The 21,241-nt window shown below is 42.2% G+C and overlaps 1 protein-coding gene across 2 annotated transcripts in view; it reads left to right on the top strand.

Moving 5' to 3' along the window:
* SIPA1L2 (signal induced proliferation associated 1 like 2) overlaps positions 1–21,241 on the top strand; it is a 329,734-nt gene that overhangs the window by 125,771 nt on the left and 182,722 nt on the right. For both annotated transcript variants that reach the window (XM_077486232.1, XM_077486231.1), the window contains exon 6: positions 10,036–10,139. In XM_077486232.1, the coding sequence (XP_077342358.1) occupies positions 10,036–10,139 (104 nt within the window). The remainder of the gene's footprint in view (positions 1–10,035; positions 10,140–21,241) is intronic.

The following is a 21,241-nucleotide window of genomic DNA, read 5'->3' as shown; positions in this document are numbered from 1 at the left end:
TGTCTTACAGTAATATCTGCCTCTTGTAATCATGTATCCAGACTCCCAGTAGATTGGGAGGGGGGCAGTTAGCAACATCAACCAGGTTTGTTTTCCTGGAAGCACTGGTGCTGCCAAGGAACTTGGTAAAAGGAGAGAGTAGGGTAAACAAGGCTCAGTTTTTCCATTTGCTGCTGCTTTTTCATCATTGTCTAATCTCAGCTGGGGGCCAGAAGTTGACCTAGCTGTATTGCTTAACCCCATTAGATGTGCTTTTTGGTAGGATTTTGTCATTTTCAGTACTGGATATACAGGACACAAAATCAAGGGTAAGTAAAACAGCTCTCATATGTGTATATGAACATTGTATTTTTCTGTTTTCCTAGAGTTCAGCATACATTTTGTTTAGTTAGCTTCAAACGTATTGTAGTTGACTTTTCTTTTCTTGAGTAACATTTCAATATCAAATAATTTATAAAAATATATTTAAAATTTAATTTAATTTAAACAGTCACTCCAAATGGTACCACTATATTGGGATACAATTGTGCCATGTTGTTGCTAAATCCATTAAGTCCAACACTACTGAATAACAAATTTTGGGACTGTTGTTCCAGAATTGCGACTGTTGGGTGATATGCATAACATTTAATGTAGTATCTTTCCTTTATCTATTGCATTCCAATATCAGAAAACATTATTTTTAGTCTGGTAACAATAAATTTTTCAACTTGCAGAACTAGTTGTCAAGCCCGAGACAAACAATTTTTCTAAAGGGAATTAAGTAGCTGGAGATCAAAATATACAGTATAAGCACATCTAAAAGAGTCAGATGAAGGACATACTATTCACTCCTAGCAGAAATAGAGGCAGTTCTGTAATACAATAAAGATTTCATAAAATATTATCAAAAACATATGAAGTCCTACTCTGTAAGTTAACAAAATATTAAAAAGGAACCAATGCCATTAAAGTTTTACTTTAAACCTGAAATGACACAAGAAAGTAGTAATTCTTAAACAGGTGAGTTATACAGCCACTTTCATGAGAAAAGTCAACCCCTGTATAACCTTGCCTCCAACGGACATGTCTCAGTTTTTTGCTAGTGTCCTAAGAGGTTGGATTCCTTTTTCTGGATTCCTTTTCTTTACCTTTGCCAAGCAAAACTTTAGGAAACACTGCTTGAACAAGTCTGTACACGGCAGCTATCTGGATTAATGTATTGTAAGCTACAGCTTTTACTGTTGTGCCTGGATCCTGCTAAATGGTGCTCTGTGTTGTGGTGCTTTTTAGACCCTTGTATACTGTGTCAGTTAGCTGCAGACTGCTCCCCTGACCCAGAGACATGACCCAGTCTCTGCAGACTCCTTAAGGAGTAAGGCCTTCATGCCTGAACTAGATTAGCATTTTGAGGCCACATCTGCAAATAATAGAGGTGACAGTTATAATAGAGAGAGCTGGGGGCTGACATCATCTTCTAGGCCAGTGATGGCGAACCTTGGCGCCCCAGATGTTTTGGAACTACATTTCCCATGATGCCCAACTACACTGCAGAGTGCAAGAGCATCATGGGAAATGTAGTTCCTAAACATTTGGGGTGCCAAGGTTCACCATCACTGTTCTAGGCAATATTTTATCAGTGCATGCTCCATGTACTTCTCGCGTGATTTAACTTAGAGGAAGCATCTTCATATTGTTTCCTCTACTCTTGAAGTGCTTTGAGGACAATCTGGTCTCTGGTTCCAATCCACTGGCCATCTTAAGTGTCTTTGCCACCTCTGGTCACCTCAGACCCTCATCAGCACCAGCTGCCTGGATTTGTGAGTACACATAGCTTTGCTTCATGTTGGGCCTAGTTGTTTTCTGCTACGCTGTGCAACATGTCTTTTTAAGAAAGCACAATGGATAGTCTGGCTGCAACGGGTTACCTAGCCCATAGTTCTTAATAAGGATGAGCCAGATGTGTGAGTCGAATGTAAGTTCAGCTCGAACATTGGATGTTCGCTCATTCATCTGAATACCGAACATTATGGGGTGTTCGCGGGAAATTTGAGCGCCCGTAGAACATGCCATAATGAACGGCACTGTCAATGCACTGTCAATGCACTGTGCAGGCAATGCACTGTGAGAGCTATGATTGGCCAAAGGCAAGGTGCCTTTGGCCAATTATGGCTCAGGGGCTGAGTCCGAATGCCACACTATGTAAGGGTGGTTACACGGCAGCCGTACATAGTTTTTATGAAGGAGAGCAGCAAAATTACATTACAGAATTACAGAAAAAAACTACACCTCCATGGAAGGCTCCTGCTGACTGCAGGCTTTTTGCAATGACAGCTGTTATATAGCTGAGGGCGGGGTCACCCAGTGACGTAAATGGGTGACCCTGTCCCCCTCTGATGTTACGTGACGTGACATGACGTCAGGAGGGGCAAGGTCACCTATTTACATCACTAGGTGGTCCCGCCCTCAGCTATATAACAGTTGTCTATGCAGAACGCCTGCATTCAGCAGGAGAGGGGGCCTCCCATGGAAGCGGAGTCTTTTCCGTTTTTTTTCTTGAGTCGTCAGATGCTATGATCGAAGATGAATGGACATCGCGGGACACATTTTATTTTTAAATAAAGGACTTGTCTACTGTCATTTTTACCATTTTGACACTTTTTTGGTGAATGTGTAGGGGTACAATGTACCTGATACCCATTCAAATGGGGGGGCCGGGATCTGGAGGTCCCCTTGTTAAAGGGGGCTTATCGGAATCTGGAAGCCCCCTTTAACACTGGGCAAGGGTTGTGGGGATGAGGCCCTTGTCCGCATCAACATGGGAATAAGGTGGTTTGGGGGGACCCTAAAGCACCCTCCCAAAGTCGAGGGCATGTGGCTTGATACGGTTCAGGAGGGGGGCGCTCTCTCACCCCCTCTTTTCCTGCGGACTGCCAGGTTGTGTGCTCGGATAAAGGTCTGATATGGATTTTGGGGGGGACCACTACGCCATTTCTTTTTCAAATTTTGGCTCTGGGTTCCCCTTAAAATCCATACCAGATCTGAAGGGCCTGGTATGGATTTTAGGCTGACCCCTAAGCCATTTTTTTTACATTTTGGTGCACTGTTCCCCTTAATATCCATACCAGGCCTGATGGGTCTGGTATGTATTTTTGGGGGAGCTTCACACTATTTTTTCTTAGATTTTGGTGCTGGGTTCCACTTAATATCCATACCAAACCCAAAGGGCCTGATAATGGATTGGGGGGGGGGGGGGACCCATCCTGTTTTTTCAATGATTTTTATCTATATTGCCAGGGTCTGACAATTCATTACAGCCGCAAGCAATTTTGAATTACATTTTTCTTTTAGAAATGTAATTTTGCTGTGGTACTGTACTAAACCCAGAAAAGATGCGCTACTTTACAGGCATACTAAGGAGACCCCCCAGGAACAATATTTAAAGGAATATTTAATTTTTATTGTTTCACTTTAAGCATTATTAAAATCACTGCTCCTGAAAAAATTTCAGTGTTTAAAACTTTTTTTTGCATTGATACCTTTCCCCTGGGGCAGGACCTGGGTCCCCAAACATTTTTTATGACAATAACTTGCATTTAAGCCTTTAAAATTAGCACTTTTAATTTTTCATGTTCATAACCCATAGACTTTAATGGTGTTCGCACAAATTTTTTGCCTGTTCGTAAGTTCTGGTGCGAACCGAACCTGGGGGGGAGGGGGGGGGTGCTGGATAGGGGATTTTAGAGGTACGTATCTTAAATATACACTACAATGTATTGATATAAAAATACAAAAACTCTCTTAGTTTATACAAAACAAACTTATTAGCGACACCCTTAATACTGTAATCACACACTTGAAATACTACGTCCAAAAACTTGGAAAACCGAAACCGAAAGCGGCTTCATCAGGAAAAATGGGCAAAGTTGTCCAAAAATTGACTTTTAAGAAAGATATTTATATATATTCAACCTTAATTGTATAGAAGAAAAAATAGATGCAAATTAGTAAAAAACATATAAACAAAGACAACACTAAATCGATCGGAGATGGAAACATGGAACCCCATCGGGAACATCCACAATGGATGTGAACTGAAGACTACCTAAACCCTGCACTATCCCACCCCCAAAACACCCCACCTCCCCAAAAAAAATATTTAAATGGCATATTAGTCAAAAGAACCCAGATAATGCAACACTCCATACCTCAACATGGGTCCAGGAGTGAGGACATGCAAGGAATCAACCAAAGATGTCATCCAACGAAACTGTTATGCACTCTGTGGTTAGTCACAGCTGTGTTGGGTTACCCGTAGGGAGGAATAACTTGATATCAAATTGATCACAACAGGTGTTAGTAGTTGTACCTATAGTATAACATAAATAATTATAGTCCTTTGTAATTAATTTTTATAATTTAAAGCCAAAAAATGTATATATAAGGGAGAAGGGGTCCATGGACTAAATAGAAACAGACCTCAGACTCACCACTCTCATACGTTTCTGTTGAATATATCTAGTATCTCTAGTGGGAGCTCAAGCACGTGGAGATCAGGCACATAGCACAAAGTGCATCTGAAGATTTAAAGAGAATAAAAAACATAAAGGGGATATATATGGATGTGCCTCCATTGTATAATTCGTGATTCTATCTAAAACAGAGAGACTAAACAAAGGGGGCGTATCTCACCTCTTAATAATATGTAACGCCTTAACACGCACATCTGTAGACCCAATTTGTACGCGTTAACACATAAGAGAAGGGAAAATACAAAGCCGGTATGCATCCATAGTGGGATCCGTACGGGCCAAGGTGTATTATCAATGGATGGTTTAGCTACAATCTAATTAAAAGAAATGAAACAGGCGCATATAAACAAAAATGTTTACATTTCAAATGAAGAATTAAATACATCTTAATGTTATCTGTTTTAAGTAAGATTTCCAGACAAAGCTGGACAAGATGTCATTGATTCTATTTGTGAAAATTGGTTCCTTACCCTGTGCTGTCATCCATGCGTGGCATGAGCTCCACAAGCTGCACTCAAAAGTCCGCCGGACAATTCGATCGTGTGTGGGCTCCATCGGACCTTTGCTTGGCAAAAATCCGGTGGACTTTAGAAATAGAACATGTTTTACATTTTCCCGCCGGACCGAGAAATCTGTTCGTGTGTATGCTAGTCCGACGGACAAAAACGGACGCTAGGGCAGCTATTGACTACTGGCTATGAACGTCCTTATTCTAGTGCGGTCATACGTCATTACGTTCAAATCCGTCGGACTTTGGTGTGATTGTGTGTGGCCAAGTCCGTTCATACGGGAAGCCCATCGGAACTCCGCCGAAAGTCTGTCGGAAAGACCTAGTCCCTCGAAAAGTCTGGTCATGTGTACATGGTGTCAGGTCACCTGAGACCAGGTGACAGATGCACTCCGTAGGAGGCGGAAGTGCACCGCTAGGTAGTGGACCTTAGGTCTGACTGCTGCGGATTGTACCCAGGGAGATTCAGGACACAGGTCTACAGAATCACTAACACAGATTCCAATGGGAGCTGGAGCATAGATTCCCTAGGGCTAAGTCTAAGAGCCAGCGGGTGTTTGCCAGAGCCTCCAGTGGTGAGGATGGACTTTGCTGCAGTCTGGCTCCAAGTCGCAGCCCCTAGGGTCTCACAGCTCACGCTCACAGTAGACTACAGGAGAAGGAAGCAGCAGGCTGGAATGACAAGGATGGCAAGGGGATACGCCAGAGGTCAGGGCAACTAGCAGACAGGAACAACAGAGTACACGCCAAAGGTTCAGGGTCACAGGCAGATAGGGATGGTCAGGGACATGCAAAAGGTCAAGGTCACAAGCAAACAGGAATCGTTGAGAACACACCAAGGTCGGTAACAGAGTCAAACATAGAGCACACGGCAAGCAGGAACCAGGAAGCCAAACACACAATGAATACACAATGGTTGATCAGCCCTGTCGGCTTAAAGTGCACAGGTTAATATAGGGTTCCCTGATAGGGCCTGGGGTGGGGGCCATGCTTAGAGGAGAGGTTATTAAACCACCAGGTGGAAGTGGCTGGCCTCTTAGTCAGAACACATGAGGGGAGGTAAGCAACCAGAGGAAGATCACTGCATAACCATGACACACGGCATTAGAGCGACTGCACTTCCAAGTGCACTTTCAAGTGCACTTGTAGTGCAAAGTGGATTTGCCTTTTGTAAATAACCCCCAATGAGTATAGAAATTCCTTTCCCATTTACCACTGTAAATATATGTGGGATTGTGGGAACATTCCTTTTCACATAGTTCCCATTTCTGTGTTGTCTCTTGGTACTTTTCAATTCTTGTCCAAGTTGTAGAATCTGAAATTTGGGCAATGCCATTACCTGTTTTCCAAACTCTAGTAGAGATGGCAATTATTCCTTTTAATTTCTCTAATTCTAGGTGGATAAGGTAGTATCCTTTCCCTACGCCTTAAGTCTTGCCCATCAAATCAGTCAGTTTGCTTAGTTCCAAGCATCTCTCAGTTAGTTACTTTTTTTTAAAGAGAAGTATTGGTTTCCTTTTTAGCTTCATCCTAATCCCTGTGAGCTGATAATGCATAAAAATCTTCCCACCCCTCATGAGAAGTGCAATCTTTCTGTTAAACTCAAAGCAAACACCCGTGGGAAGGGTTACAGTCTTCTCTGGATTCCTCTGCCGACAATCTTGTCGGAATCCACTTCCTTTCCTTTTTCCCTGTTTGGTTGACGTCTGCTTTTTTTCTTAGATACATCCATCACATTATGGACCTCCCTCTCCCTGAGCTCAAGGATTAAAGGTTTATCTCTTATGCCTCTGACTGTTAATCCATTGAGGTAGTACCTTGTTAATCCGGCCTCCTTTTCCTTGAAGTTAAGGGTTACGAGTGTTCCATCTAGGCCAGTGGCTGTTTACCAGTAGGTTCATTTGGGCAAACTTTGTCTTTCTGGCCTTCCTTCCCTTCAGTCATGGGTTAGGAATACTAGATTACGCCTTATATATCCTATTTTGTTGACCAGCTTAGCTGTTGGCTTTTTTTTCACTGTTCAGTTTGTTGTCCCTATGGTTTTCTTTGTGGTTGATGATCGTTTGTCCTCCACATTATTAGTTGAGGTCCATCATTCTTTCAGGTAATAGATTCACTTTAGCAGTGCTCACTTGTCTTGGTCTGGAACACTGGGTTATTCCCCGGTGTGTCTTCTGGTTGTAGCAATATTCCATATTTTCTTTCACCTTTTTGTTTTCTCCCAGCATCGCTAGGCATCGCTAACCCAACTGTTTTAGGATTACTACCTTCCCGTGTTCCTCCTGAAATACAATTTCCTTAATGGAATTCAAGAAAAAGATTTTACAGTAAATACCAAAAATCATATTATTTAATGCCGGCAATGTAGGTACATGAAATTATCCTGGTATTAGCCTTGCAATTCATTGCATAGTAGAGCTCAGAGTGGGAGAGGGGGAAGCAGCATAAGGAGACATACAAGAGTGCTGTAATGCTCATGAGCTAAGCACGAGCATGCTGAAATAAAGGGGAGAGAGAAGAATGGAAAGTTGAGGTCAACAGTGTAGTGTTTTTTTTTTCACTGTCTACTATAGGCTTGGGGATGGATAAGACCAGTCACTTAAAGTAGAACTGTGGCCTCCCATTAAAAAATATGTGGTGCAGCAGTTGGATATACAGTAAGTGCATGTACACTTCTTCTCCTAGTCCCTTACACAGTTTTTCTTAGTCCCCCTACAAAGTCCTGCAAATACCTGTGGATCCTGCCAATGAAATTGTGACAATGATGGTTCACTGTTCCTGGAATTCAGAGCAGAGTTGCACCTTCATATAGGTTGTACCTGTTTGCACTGCAGTGGGGTGAGGAAATGTTGCAGGAGGATATGGCTATCAGCATTGTCCCTGTAGCCTGACCTAATTCTGCCTATTGCTTACTGTATTGTCAGTAATGCCTCTGTTGCTGAAACTTTGAGATCCTGTGTCTGGAAGGAGGAATATGTGAGGCAGGAAGGATGATTTAGCTCAGTCAGGGGAGGTGAAGTAAGTTTTTTGCTTAAAGTGGCTGCAATACGTTACATATACCCAGTTAATCAGGTGATCCACAGACTGGCGTCAGGTAATACACAGAGGTTAAACAAATCCTCCTACATCTGTATATATCACAACCCTCTCTCTTCTACATCCATTCAAAGTGCAGAATTTAGACAGTATTTCTTTGCTCCAGAAAGCAGGAGGCAGAGATGTGATGTCACACAGTGCACAGCATAGATCAGGGAGTTGAGTGTAATCTGAAACCCGAGTGGAGGGAAAGGACACACTCCCCTCTACACAGCCTCATAGGGAAACATGCACAGCTTAGGCTGTAAATCACCTGCTGTGTTCAGGGGAGGGGTGAGGCCATCTCTCAGAATTGTCTGGTGTCAGCATAGACTTTCAGAAGTGACTTATGCAGATAGCAGAAAAATAAGACAGCAGACATAAATTGCACTTGATACTTTAGAGGGAGGCAAGTACTCATGATAGATGGATATGCTTTGTTAATTTTTGATTTCAGAGTTTTACAAGCACTTAATTTTATGGGGCTTGCACATCACTTATTAACTGAATTTGGACTTTTTTAACTAGTTGCCACCAGTGGGGCGGTGAGGCTCTCGTTTTGGGAAACCATCATATGACGGTGTCCCAGAACAGGCACACAGCACGGCTATTGTGGCCGCGCCATGTTGCTAGGACACAGTGCAACCCTGATCTCTGTAAAGAGCCACGTCCACAGCTCTTTAACCATGTGATCGGCTGTGTCCAATCACAGATGGCCACATGTAGACATGGAGATGCCAGTAATCAGTGCTCCTCGCATTACACTGACAGAGTGTGTGGCAAGGAGAGCCGTTCAGCAGCATCTCCTCACAGGAAACATCTATACATATAATCAGGGCACTGATTACCAGTGCCCTGATTACAATAGCGACACTAGTGCCACAAATCAGCGATGAGTGCCCACCAATGCCAGCAATCAGTGCCCACCACTGCCCATAAGTGCCACGATCAGTGCCCATTAGTGATGCCAGTCCGTGCTGGCTATCAGTAGTGCCTATCATTGCTGCTCATCAATGACCATCACTGCTGTCCATCAATGCCTATCAGTGTTGCCCATCAGTGCCACCCATGCGTGCCCATCAGTACCGCCTATCCATGCTGCCTATCAGTGCCCACCAGTACTGCCTATCAGTGCCCACAAGTGCCACCCATCAGTGCCCATCAATGCCATCTATCAATGCTCATTAGTGCCACATATCAGTGCCACCTATCAGTGCCCATAAGTGCAGCATATTAGTGCCTCCTCATCAGTGCCACCTAATCAGTGCCCATAAGTGCTACCTCATCAGTGCCCATAAGTTCCACCTCATCAATGACCACCAGTTCACCCTATCAGTGCCCATCAGTGCCTCCTCATCAGTGCACATCAGTGAAGGAGAAAAATTACTCAATTACAAAATTTACTGACAGAAACTAAGTAAAAAAAATGTACATTTTTTTTTCTTTAGTAAAAAATAAAAAACTCAGCAGTGAGTAAATACCACCAAAAGAAAACTCTATTTGTGTGAAAAAGATTATAAAAATTTCATCTGAGTGCAGTGTAGCATGACCGCGCAATTGTCATTCAAAGTGCGACAGTGCTTAAAGCTGAATGGCCTGGGAAGGAAGGGGGTGAAAGTGCCCTGTAGGCAAGTGGTTAAATTGCTACACAGGAGCCTTTGGATGTACCTCAACTAAGGTCCTCTGCCTTTTGAGACAAGAGTGTACTGTGTAGCAAAATTGTGTAAATTTCAGAACCAGATTGCTAACAATACATTTTCTTTAGCAGGTAAAATGCCTTCCTTATACAGTATGCATTCCATGCATGTATTTAGCTATTTGGAGCTCAACTTTAAATGTGAAAAGGAAGAAAAAAGTAATCTGGTCTTTAGTACAGAAATGTATTGCAGATTTTTTATGATAAAAATGACAACTCTGATATAATGATTTTATTTTCTTTAGCTGACTCTACAGGAACACATTCCCTTTATACCACGTATAAGGATTATGAACTCATGTTTCATGTCTCTACGATGCTACCATATATGCCCAAAAACAGACAACAGGTATGGTTTTACCTTCTCTTGTTATGATTCATTGATGTGACCTTCAAACAATCTAAAATGTGTGGCTTCTTTCACAAAAAAATTTAATAAAAAAAATACACGTACACATACTAAAATATATATATATATATATATATATATATATATATATATATATATATATATATATATATATATATATTATAAGATAATTGTGTTCACTTAGGAACTAAAAGAACCAATTGCTAATGCAAATAGTGACTTATCAAGTTCATTATATGTTGAAGACTATAGTTAAAAAAAAAAATATTTTATATATAACTATATGTTTAGTGATGTCCAGTAGTTCCAGAACCTAGTACCATGAATTGTTGCAAATGCTTAAAGGGTTAGTTCACTATTACCAAGAAAAAAACAAAGATAAAAAACTGCCTCTGGCTTTCACATTGCTTTCACAAATGCTGTTACATGTGATGTAGTCTGAATTACACAGCACAGACATCAGTCTGATCAACATACTAAAGCTGGCCATAGACTCATTCTTTCAAACAGCTATACAGCTCTAATGGACTAATCTCCCACTGTGACTATTGGGGGTGAGTTACAAAAGCCGTGCGCCATCAGTATTTACAAAATGGTGCGCCAGTAACAGAGAGAACGAATCCCCCATTTACTATAGCGATCTAGGCGCACGGGAGAATGCAATCTGTGCGCCACTATGGACATGGCGCACGGCTTCTTCCCATAGACTACAATGGTATTTCTTGTATAACTTTTTCCCATGTTAGGTTCTTTGTTTGCCCCCTTGGAACAGGGGGTGTTTGTCCCATTGGTAATTTTGTATCATGCTGAATGATGTGCCTAATTTTGGACAGGGGGGTGACTTATTTTGTGCTAGCTGCATTTGGGTTGTTCTGGGCATGCTCAGTGACTTTGTTTTTTTGTTGTGACTTTTGGTGTGTAAAATGCATTTGTGTTGGTCTGGGCATGCTCAGGGACTTTGGCTTTTTTTGGTGATTTTTGTGTGTGAACAACACTTGGAATTTTCTGGGCATGCTCAGAGAGTGTGTTTTTGGGGTTATTAATTTAAAGACACCCTTAACAGGTGTACACACTTTGAAGTTGTGTCTCTACATTGGGTGAACTTGCATTTTGTGTGTTTCATGGACTGTGCATGTATTTTCATTTGCCTCATTAGCACACAAACCTATGTTATATAAAGCTTGCAGATAGCATTCTTTACCTTGCCATGAAAAGAGGCAAGATTGCTTGATGGTGTGTGTGGCAAGAAAGTACATTTAGGTGTCCTTATAGAGTTTTTTCTCTTTGTATTTTGTTTGTTATGTCTTTGCAAAACAGATGTGTTTTAGAGCAAATATTTTTTTTTTATCTAGTGACAAAGTCACTTTGAAACTTAATTACTGCTTGTTAAGAGTATGTAAATGCTCGAATTTCCTTAGCCTGGCTCCAAAGCAGGTTTCATTTGATGTGAGTGTGAAAAGACAGGTATATGGAAACTGTCATTGCTGATTTGTTTTATAGTTACAAGCTCGGGGGCTTTCAGTCTCATCTGGCTTCACTAACTAGTGAGTCACCTAAAAAGTGCCCCTTCTGACTGCACATAAAGAGGTTCACTAATGTAAAACTCACCATACATGTCACATTCTGACTGTACAATATTAAATTTAACAAAACTATGTAATATGAGGATCTCACATTAATCCAACATAATTTCCAAAACAGTGCTGCGCTACCAATACTACAATAATAATAATGTGCAACATCAAAAAAATCAAGGTTTGTGATCCTAAAAATAGTGACAATTAAATTTCTTCCAAAGTGAAATCTTCACCCAAAACTTTGCACTGTGAATCAAAAAGTGCTGGTACTCTCCTCCACCACTGTGCTCTAGCCTCTCACCATAAGATCTGACACTTGTTTTACCAGCAGGTCAGATATCGTAGATCCCCTATGGGGGTAATCCCTACATGTCACCCTCTTCCTCCTCACTGGCTTCACCAGTCTAAAGCCGCGTACACACGGGCGGATTGTATGGCCTACTTAGTCCGTCATACAATCCGACGGACAGTCCGTCATACTTTCGAATGAACGGACTTGACCACACACGGATGCACAAACAGTCCGTCGAAAGCTTGCACGATGACGTGTACAGCACGTACGACGGGACTAGAAATAGGAAGTCCAATACACAGCAATGCAACCTTTCGCAGTGTAAATCCTTTCTGAGCATGCGCCATTCTTAGTCCGTCAAACTAGCCTACTGACGAGCGGATTGTCCGCTGAAACCAAAGTATGACGGACAGTATTTCGGAAATTCCGAAATACTTAGTACGCCAGACTGCACGCTGAAAAAGTCCGCTGAAGCCCACACACGAGCGGACTGTCCACTAAAATGTGTTTCGACGGACTAAGTAGGCCATACAGTCCGCCCGTGTGTACGCGGCTTAAGGTTCCCCTCGTGTATTTCCAGTATATCATAGGAATAAATACACCAAATCTAGTGCTCTCTGTTTGCAAATAATTTATATCTCCAATAAATATGTATGGCAGAGCCGGTCGGACTGGTTATGTGAAAGGGGCCTAAAGATGCTTTCACACTGAAGTGCTGTGGTTTACCCGCACTGTGGGTGCAGCGCAATGCACCTGCGGCTTTCCTGCTGGTTAGCTGCACTTTGCCACAGACTTCTTTTATATCCTACAGGTATGGTACACTTTCTAAAAGCGCACCAAAATTCCTGCATTCAGGAGTTTTGTTGCACTTGCAGAAAGCTCACAAAACCACAGGTAATAACAGAAATCTATGGCTCAGTGCAGGTAACCCGCAGGTGTTCTGTGCTGCACCTGCGGATCAGTTTGAAAGCAGTCCAGAGTAACCAGTGCAGAATTAGAACAGATATGCTCATTGCTATGCAATTTGAATAAACAAAAAAAACCCTGACCTTTAAAACAATCTTCGCTTCAGGAATCACCCTGGAGGTATTGCTGGCTGTTGCTGTCCCAGGTGGAGTGCATTTGGTACCACCCCACCTGTGACAGGAGCTTGCGCTTTACAGGGAGCATTGGATCTGCTCTCTACTGCACCTGCATGCTTCCTGTACTGCTGGCTCCATTCTCAACACTGATGTTCTGGGGTGGCGGGTCAGGAACCCGCAATCTGGGCTTCCAGACTTGCCATCCCAGCGCTGGACGTCGTAGGCCTACATCAAAGGGTTTGGGCGCACCCCTAGTGCTGCGTACTAGTAACTACTACATAGTTGTTGGTGGAGCTAAAGCAGTTGTAGAGATGGAGAGTTGTCAACATTTGTAAAATGTTTTCTTAGCAGCTGCATCTAGCTAACAATTTCTAACAATAGTTAGAAGTACGTATTCTAAATAAATTATAAATGGATTTACTGCATTTCATTCAAACGTATTTGAGAAATTTAATATCAGTAAATGCTAATAAGGGGTCTGGAAGACGTTTTTCCCCTGTTGAAGCAAATTGGAAAACTGTTTTATTTTTGCATTTTATAGATTGGTTAGTCTATAAAAGCTTTCTGTTTTGAGATAGGGGGCATGGTGGTTGCAGAGTTAGTAGTGTCAATCGCCTGATGCCTCACTGGTCTCAGTGATTCTTCTCATGGACCCCTACATCACTTCAGGATGTAGTAGTGATTTAGGGGTTGGAGGATGGAACCATTGAATGCAGTGGGGGAGAAGGAGATCGATGTCCTCAGAAGTGTTAGTTTCTGTAGGAGTCTTTAGTTGCCAGTTTGTAGTTATCAGAGTGGCATTCAGCTGTGCAGACAATGGATGAAGTAAGTATTACCTTCTTCATAGAGACATCTTAAATCCACATTACATTTTTAGAGACAGAGTTGGTTTAAAAATAATTGTCTATAAAATGCATTGTCGAAATCAGTTTAAATATTTATATTGTAACACATTTTACATCTCTAGGCCATATCTCTGATATGCAGACATGTAGGACACATGCTCAGTTTATGAATAATTTAAGACTTAAATCAAATAAAGCAAGGAACATTTTCTATGTCTTACTTTTGTTTTAATATCACAGCTTTAAATCACTGCTTTTTGTAAGTTATTTCTGTGTCTACCTGTAGCATTAACACAGCAGTTGTATGTTTTTCTGAGTCTTCCCTGTAGCATAATTGAAATTCCTGTTGATCTTGCCAGTAGATACATTATTTTGCACATTTTGTAAAAATCCAAACTGTCCAGCAAAATTGCCAGTTGGGACAAACCATATAACACTTCTAAAGGTGTCTACCATGGTCAACTTTTATTCATATGGTTTCAGCTGGGTTCACATTCGTGCAATCACAGACATTGCATGTAATTCGCACCTCATTGCTGTGCAGTACACATTCAATGTCTGTATGATGTGAATTCAGCCATACAAACTGTATGGCTGAAATCACATGACATTTGCACCAAAATGGTGCAGGACCCTTTTTTTGGTCCGCACTGGAATCGGATTGCATTGGTGTTCTCAGTTAGCAATGCGATTTGCGAACCGATCTGGAGGTGTCATTAACTTTACACTGACACCCCTAGTGGTTCGTAGATGTCAGTGTGAACCAGTGTGTGATTCAGGTGTGATGTGGGAACCAGCACTGAATCTCAGAGTTTCCCACATCGCACCAGTGTGGCTCGGGATATAAACCTTTCTTCTAAAAGAAAAAAATCATGGTTTAACTACTGAAATGTGTTAGCTAGGATTGGGCTTTAATTTGTTTTTCTTCAACATAAAGTCCATTTGAAACAACATTTCCATCTAGCAATGCCTACAGTGACAAGACTACTCTGTGATTTCACTGCAGAACAAACTGTGTTGTCACCCTAATGCAGAAAGCAGAAATGAATGGATCTATTGGCTGGATCAACAGGTGATAAAAATAAGTTACTGGTTGAGTAGGGGGCTCAGAAAAACATAAACTGCTGTGGTATTGCTACTGACAGAGTGCAACTGATAATTTTTTTTTATTTTGAACATTGTACCACGTTAATGACTACTCTTCCTTCTGTCAATCTTTTTTGCTTTTTGCTATTCGATGATCAATTACTTTCCTTATTTACCTTTTTAGGTGGTGTGATTTGATCATTAGAATTTGTACCTTTTTTGTTCTTCTATGATTTTAAACTGGGTAATACCTAAACATATTCTTGTTAGCTTACAGTTAAGCTCTAGCTAAAACCTTTTATTTCAGAGCTGGGAAGATTTGTGCCAGGATAGTAATGCATCACGCAGCACTTTTGGGATTTTACTTACCTTCTGCTAGGACAGGTGATAGAAAGCTCTCTAAAAGGGAAACAGGTGGGCAATGACAGGAATTTAAGTAGAATTGTTGGTGGACTGAGGAACGGTGGCGGTCCGTCCAAAGGGGGCACATGGGTGCCGTCCCCCCAAAGCTAGTCCCCTCCCCCAAAAAAGGCCCTCTAAAAAAAAAAAGTCCTTTAAGTGCACTGTGTTTGGGCGCCAAATGCAGTGCACTATGGGAAGCATGGTTTTGTCCTGCATTGTGATGCAATGCACCTGAACACTCCCATCTTAGTGTCGTTGTTGTTGTTGTGTTGTTTTGTTTTTGATTGGCACAGCAGTAGGACATGGACAGTTCTTTCTCTGGGAGCCGCGGCATCACTTCCTGTTTCTCTGTGCCAGTGAGAAACCGGAAGTGACGCCGTGGCTCCATAGATGAAACGCACAGCCCGAGGAATCCTGAATTTGTAGGCTCTGTCTCAGTCAGACATTACAGAAAGAGAAAAAAAAATGTCTTTTATTATTTATATTTATAAAGGGTTTACCAGGTTATGAAAAAAATTAAATACTAAAAACAGTATCTAGCAGTGGGTGCAGAACGAGAGCAATCAATCGAATACCCAATAACCACACGTGTGATTTCTATATTATACACTGGACTCTGTACATCAGATATACAGTGTATATCTGGTGTATAATGTAGTGCCTGGTATATGATGTACAGAGTCCTGTGTATAATATAGAGCCTGGTATATGATGTACAGAGCCCTGTCTGTAATGCTGAGATATATACCCTATTTGTAATGCTGGGCTATATACCCTATCTGTAATGCTGGGCTATATCTCAGTCAGACATTACAGAAAGAGAAAAAAAAATGTCTTTTATTATTTATATTTATAAAGGGTTTACCAGGTTATGAAAAAAATTAAATACTAAAAACAGTATCTAGCAGTGGGTGCAGAACGAGAGCAATCAATCGAATACCCAATAACCACACGTGTGATTTCTATATTATACACTGGACTCTGTACATCAGATATACAGTGTATATCTGGTGTATAATGTAGTGCCTGGTATATGATGTACAGAGTCCTGTGTATAATATAGAGCCTGGTATATGATGTACAGAGCCCTGTCTGTAATGCTGAGCTATATACCCTATTTGTAATGCTGGGCTATATACCCTATCTGTAATGCTGGGCTATATACCTGTGAGGCTGAGCTATATGCTCTGTCCTGTGATGCTGAGCTGTATACTCTGTCCTTTGATTCTGAGCTGTATACTCTGTCCTTTGATTCTGGGGCTGTATATTCTGTCCTGTGATGCTGAGCTGTATACTCCTGACACTATGGGTGGAAGAAAGTGGAATACAGGGGACGATGTGGGAGGATTCTATAAGAGGTGGGGCTTATGAGAAGTGGGATGGGTCAAAAAGGAAGGGTGGAGTCTGGGACCCCCCATCCTAAAACTTTACCAGCCCCCGCTGTATTAAAATATTTTTATCTTTGTGCCCTTCTCTCCCATTTGTATACTTTTCCTCCTTTTCTTGTAAGGCTATGGCTAGGACAGGAAAGGAAGGAAAATCTCCCCAAGATAGTTACAGGCGGAGATTTAAAAAAAAAAAACCCTTATTAGTTATCAGTCTTTCCAAAATGAAAAAAACAGCTGGAAATATGCTTAAATGTTACTGGCTTGGTTCAGCAGGTTTTTGCTTGTTTCAGAAACTGCTTCTCTCCTAATACAATGCTATGGAAATTCAAAGGTGGCTTAAAACGGGTCATATTTATTTCAGGAAGAGGGCAATTGCAGAATAAATGGCCTCTGCAGTGAATTTTGACTGGTCTCAGGTTTCAAACTGATGTCAAAGCCAAGCTCCATTTTCCCATTAACACAAGCCCAAGGACCTCAACCCTATTACTTTCTGTGGGGTCTATACTTATGGTAACCTCCAGGGGTCTTGCACATAACCGTTATCCCCACAGGAATGAATTGAGCCATGGTGCGCAAGAGGTTCTGGTGAGAATACGTTTAAAAATCCTCACTAGACCCCACCTGTTTGAACAACTTAAGACCCATCTCCCTGCTCCCATTTGCCTCCAAGCTCATCAAACACCTTGTCCATGACGGAATAGGTCGCTACCTCATTGACAACAACCTTCTCGACCCCCTATAGTCCGGCTTCTCTCTACAACATTCCACTGAAACTACCCTACTAAAACTCATCAATGACCTACTAACTGCTAAAACCAATGGCCATTGCTCCATACTCATACTCTTAGCCCTTGTACACACGGTCGGACCAAATCCGTTGGAGTAATTCCGACGGATTTATTCCAGAAGAGGTCTGGAAGTGATGTTGCATACACACGGTCGGACTAAGTTGTCGGAAAATCCGATTGTACATAACGTGATGACGTTATTTCGTTACGACGGGACTACGTTCAGGCTAGTAGCCAATAGCTTTGGTCTAGGAATTTGATCTGAGCATGCATGGCACTTTGTCCCTCGGAGTAGGCTACACATAATAGGAGTATGTCCTACAGGCGCATTTTGTCAGAAAATTTTACCGGCAAGTTGGAAAACTTGGTCCGTCGGATATTCCGATGGAAACAGTCCGATGCAGACCACATACAGTCAGAATATCCGACAAAACGGTCCGATAGGACACATTCCGTTGGAATCTCCGACCGTGTGTACAAGGGCTTAGACTTCTCTGCTGCCTTCAACACAGTTGACCACCTGCTCCTCCTCAGCAAACTACACTTCCTTGGCCTCTGTGATTCTGCTTTATCCTGGTTCTACTCCTACCTATCTCAGCGCACTTTCAGTGTCACTTACAACTCCATCTCCTCCGCTCCTCTTCCTCTTTCTGTTGGGGTACCCCAAGGCTCTGTCCTTGGGCTCCTCCTATTTTTGCTCTATACCTTTTTCCTGGGCCAGTTGATAACCTCCCATGGCTTCCAATACCACCTCTACGCTGATAACACCCAGATCTATCTCTCTACTCCTCACTAACTCACCCCTTCGATCTCTTCACAGATCTCAAACTTACTGAATGACATATCGGTATAGATGTCACACCACTTTCTCAAATTCAATAATGCCGCGTACACACGACAGGACTTAAGTCCGGCAGACTTTCGACGGAGTTCTGACGGAGTTCTGACGGAGTTCTGACAGAGTTCTGACAGAGTTCTGATGGACTTTCCGAATGAACGGACTTGGCCACACACAATCACACCAAAGTCCGACGGATTCGAACGTGATGACGTATGACTGGACTAGAATAAGGCAGTTCATAGCCAGTAGCCAATAGCTGCCCTAGCGTCGGTTTTAGTCCGTCAGACTAGCACACACACGAGCGGATTTCTGGGTCCGGCAGAGTTCTGTCGGAAAAATTTGAAACATGTTCCATTTCTAAAGTCTGTCAGACTTTTGCAAATCAAAAGTCCGCTGCAGCCCACACACGTTCGAATAGTCTGCCGGAATCATTCCGTCAGACTTTTGATGTTGAAAAGTCTGGTCGTGTGTACGGGGCATAATTCTAAAACTGAGCTTGTTATATTTCCTCCTTCCCAGCCCCCCCCCATGACTTTACCATTAAGATCAACTGCACAACCATTGGTCCCTCTACACATGCCAGGGTACTGGGTGTAATCCTTGACTCTGACCTCTCCTTCAGCCCCCACATCCAATCACTGGCTAAATCCTGTTGCCTTAACCTCCGCAACATTTCCAGAGTTTGACCCTTCCTCACTAATGACACCACAAAGCAACTTTTTCACACCTTGATTATTTCCAGCCTTAACTACTGCAGCTCTCTTCTTAATGGCCTACCCTTACGCAGGCTATACCCCCTTCAGTCTATTATGAATTCTGTTGCTAGACTAATACACCTCACTAACCGATCCATGACTGCTACCCCTCTTTGCCAATCCCTTCACTGGCTTCCCCTACCCCACCCTTTAAAATTCAAAATGCTAACCACAACATACAAGGCCATCCACAACATCGCCCCCAGCTACATCACCAACCTCATCTGCAGATATCGCCCAAATCGTCCCCTCCCTGCCAGGATATCCTGCTCTCTAGCTCCCTTGTTACCTCCTCCCATGCTCGCCTTCAGGACTTCTCCAGAGCCTCTCCCATCCTCTGGAACTCTCTGCCCCGGTATGTCTGATCAGCCCCTAACCTGTCCACCTTTAGGAGAGCCTTGAAAACTCACTTATTCAGGGAAGCCTATCCCACACCCACCTAACAACTGTCCCCGAGCCACCCCCATCAAATCATTCCCCAAATCTATTACCTTTTGTACCACCACCCCCTCTCTTTAGAATGTAAGCTCTACGAGCAGGGCCCCCCTTGTCCCTTCTTTATTGAACTGTACTGCTTGTGCTGCCCCCCCTCTACATTGTAAAGCACTGCGTAAACTGTTGACACTATCTATAATCTATAATTCTGGCTAATCTCATCTAGACCGTCGTTATATCTCTTCATATATTGTGATATACTGTAGCTATCCTTATTATTGTTGATTTCATCTTTCCTGTTGATGGCCTGCTTTCTTCCTCTGTTTCTAAATTCCGTCCTCTAATATTTTCTTTGGGACTCTCCCAGTCCATTAACTCCACCATGATCTTTTTTTGTCAAATGTGTGCTCTCCTTTAAAATACATCTTCTCTTTTTTTATAATCCTACCCTTTTACACACCATATCTCTGCTTTCACTTCTTCAATTCCACAAAATGTTCTCTCTACCACGTTTACTAATAGAGTGAATTGTATTGTTTCTCAGAATCTCTTCCCAACATCACAAAGCTTTTCCAACATTAGAAACATGCTACCTGTTAATGTTCACCCGAACTGCTGAAAATGTTTGGAAAAAATCTCACTCACATGTTAAAATTAATATATGATGTATAAATACATTCATGCTCCTATTTTAAAAATAACCCCTGTCTCTATTACATTTACTTCCTTCCCAACAGCTTATGCCAAGCACCTATTTTTACTTTTATGGCCTTCACTTCTGATACACCCTACTTTTACTGCAAAACACCTTGCAGTAAAACTCCCTTTAAATAAATGTGCTGCAGCACTTAAAGTGGAACTTCACTCTCCCAATCAACATTGATTATTTTTAAACCTCATGCTGCTAGCATTAGTAAATAAATAGGAAAGTATTTACTTGTTTGAAACTTTTTTATTTTTTTTTACATTTCATCAGTTATTTCCTGGTGTCTTAGCTAGGCAAATGATGTCATACATCCAGTGAGTCTTCGGGAGGAGAGGAGGAGGGGTTTTCTTAGCTAAGCACACTCTCCTGCATGCATGCTTGCACTAAGATCCCTTTCACACCACACCATCCATAGCGTCGGTGGTAAAACGCTGCTATTTTTAGCGGTGTTTTACCACTGAATTTGCGGCGAATTTCAGACACTAGCGGGGCGCTTTTACCCCCGCTAGTGTCCGAGAAAGGGTTAAAACCGCCAGCAATATGCCGCAATAGCAGCGATTTTGCTGGTGGTATTACAGCGCTGCCCCATTGATTTCAATGGGGAGCAGCGGTGGAGGAGCGGTAAACACACCGCTCCTTCACCGCTCCAAAGAAGCTGCTAGCAGAACTTTTCCCTGACGTCCTGCCAGCGCACAGCTGTAGTGTGAAAATCCTAGGGCTTTCACCCTACAGACAATGGTGCAGCTTTTTTGGATTGCAGGCGCTATTTCTAACGCTATAGCGCCTGCAAAACACCCTGGTGTGAAAGGGGTCTAAGGGCAGATGAATTCCAGGAAGTAAAAGCTACATGTATCATTTGTCCTTACTCAAAATGGTCACAGACA

The sequence above is a fragment of the Lithobates pipiens genome, unplaced genomic scaffold, assembly GCF_037356315.1.
Source record: "Lithobates pipiens isolate NorthernLeopardFrog02 unplaced genomic scaffold, aLitPip1_a1.2 Scaffold_18, whole genome shotgun sequence".
NCBI classification, from domain to species: domain Eukaryota; kingdom Metazoa; phylum Chordata; class Amphibia; order Anura; family Ranidae; genus Lithobates; species Lithobates pipiens.
This window is presented reverse-complemented; position numbering and strand designations above follow the sequence as displayed.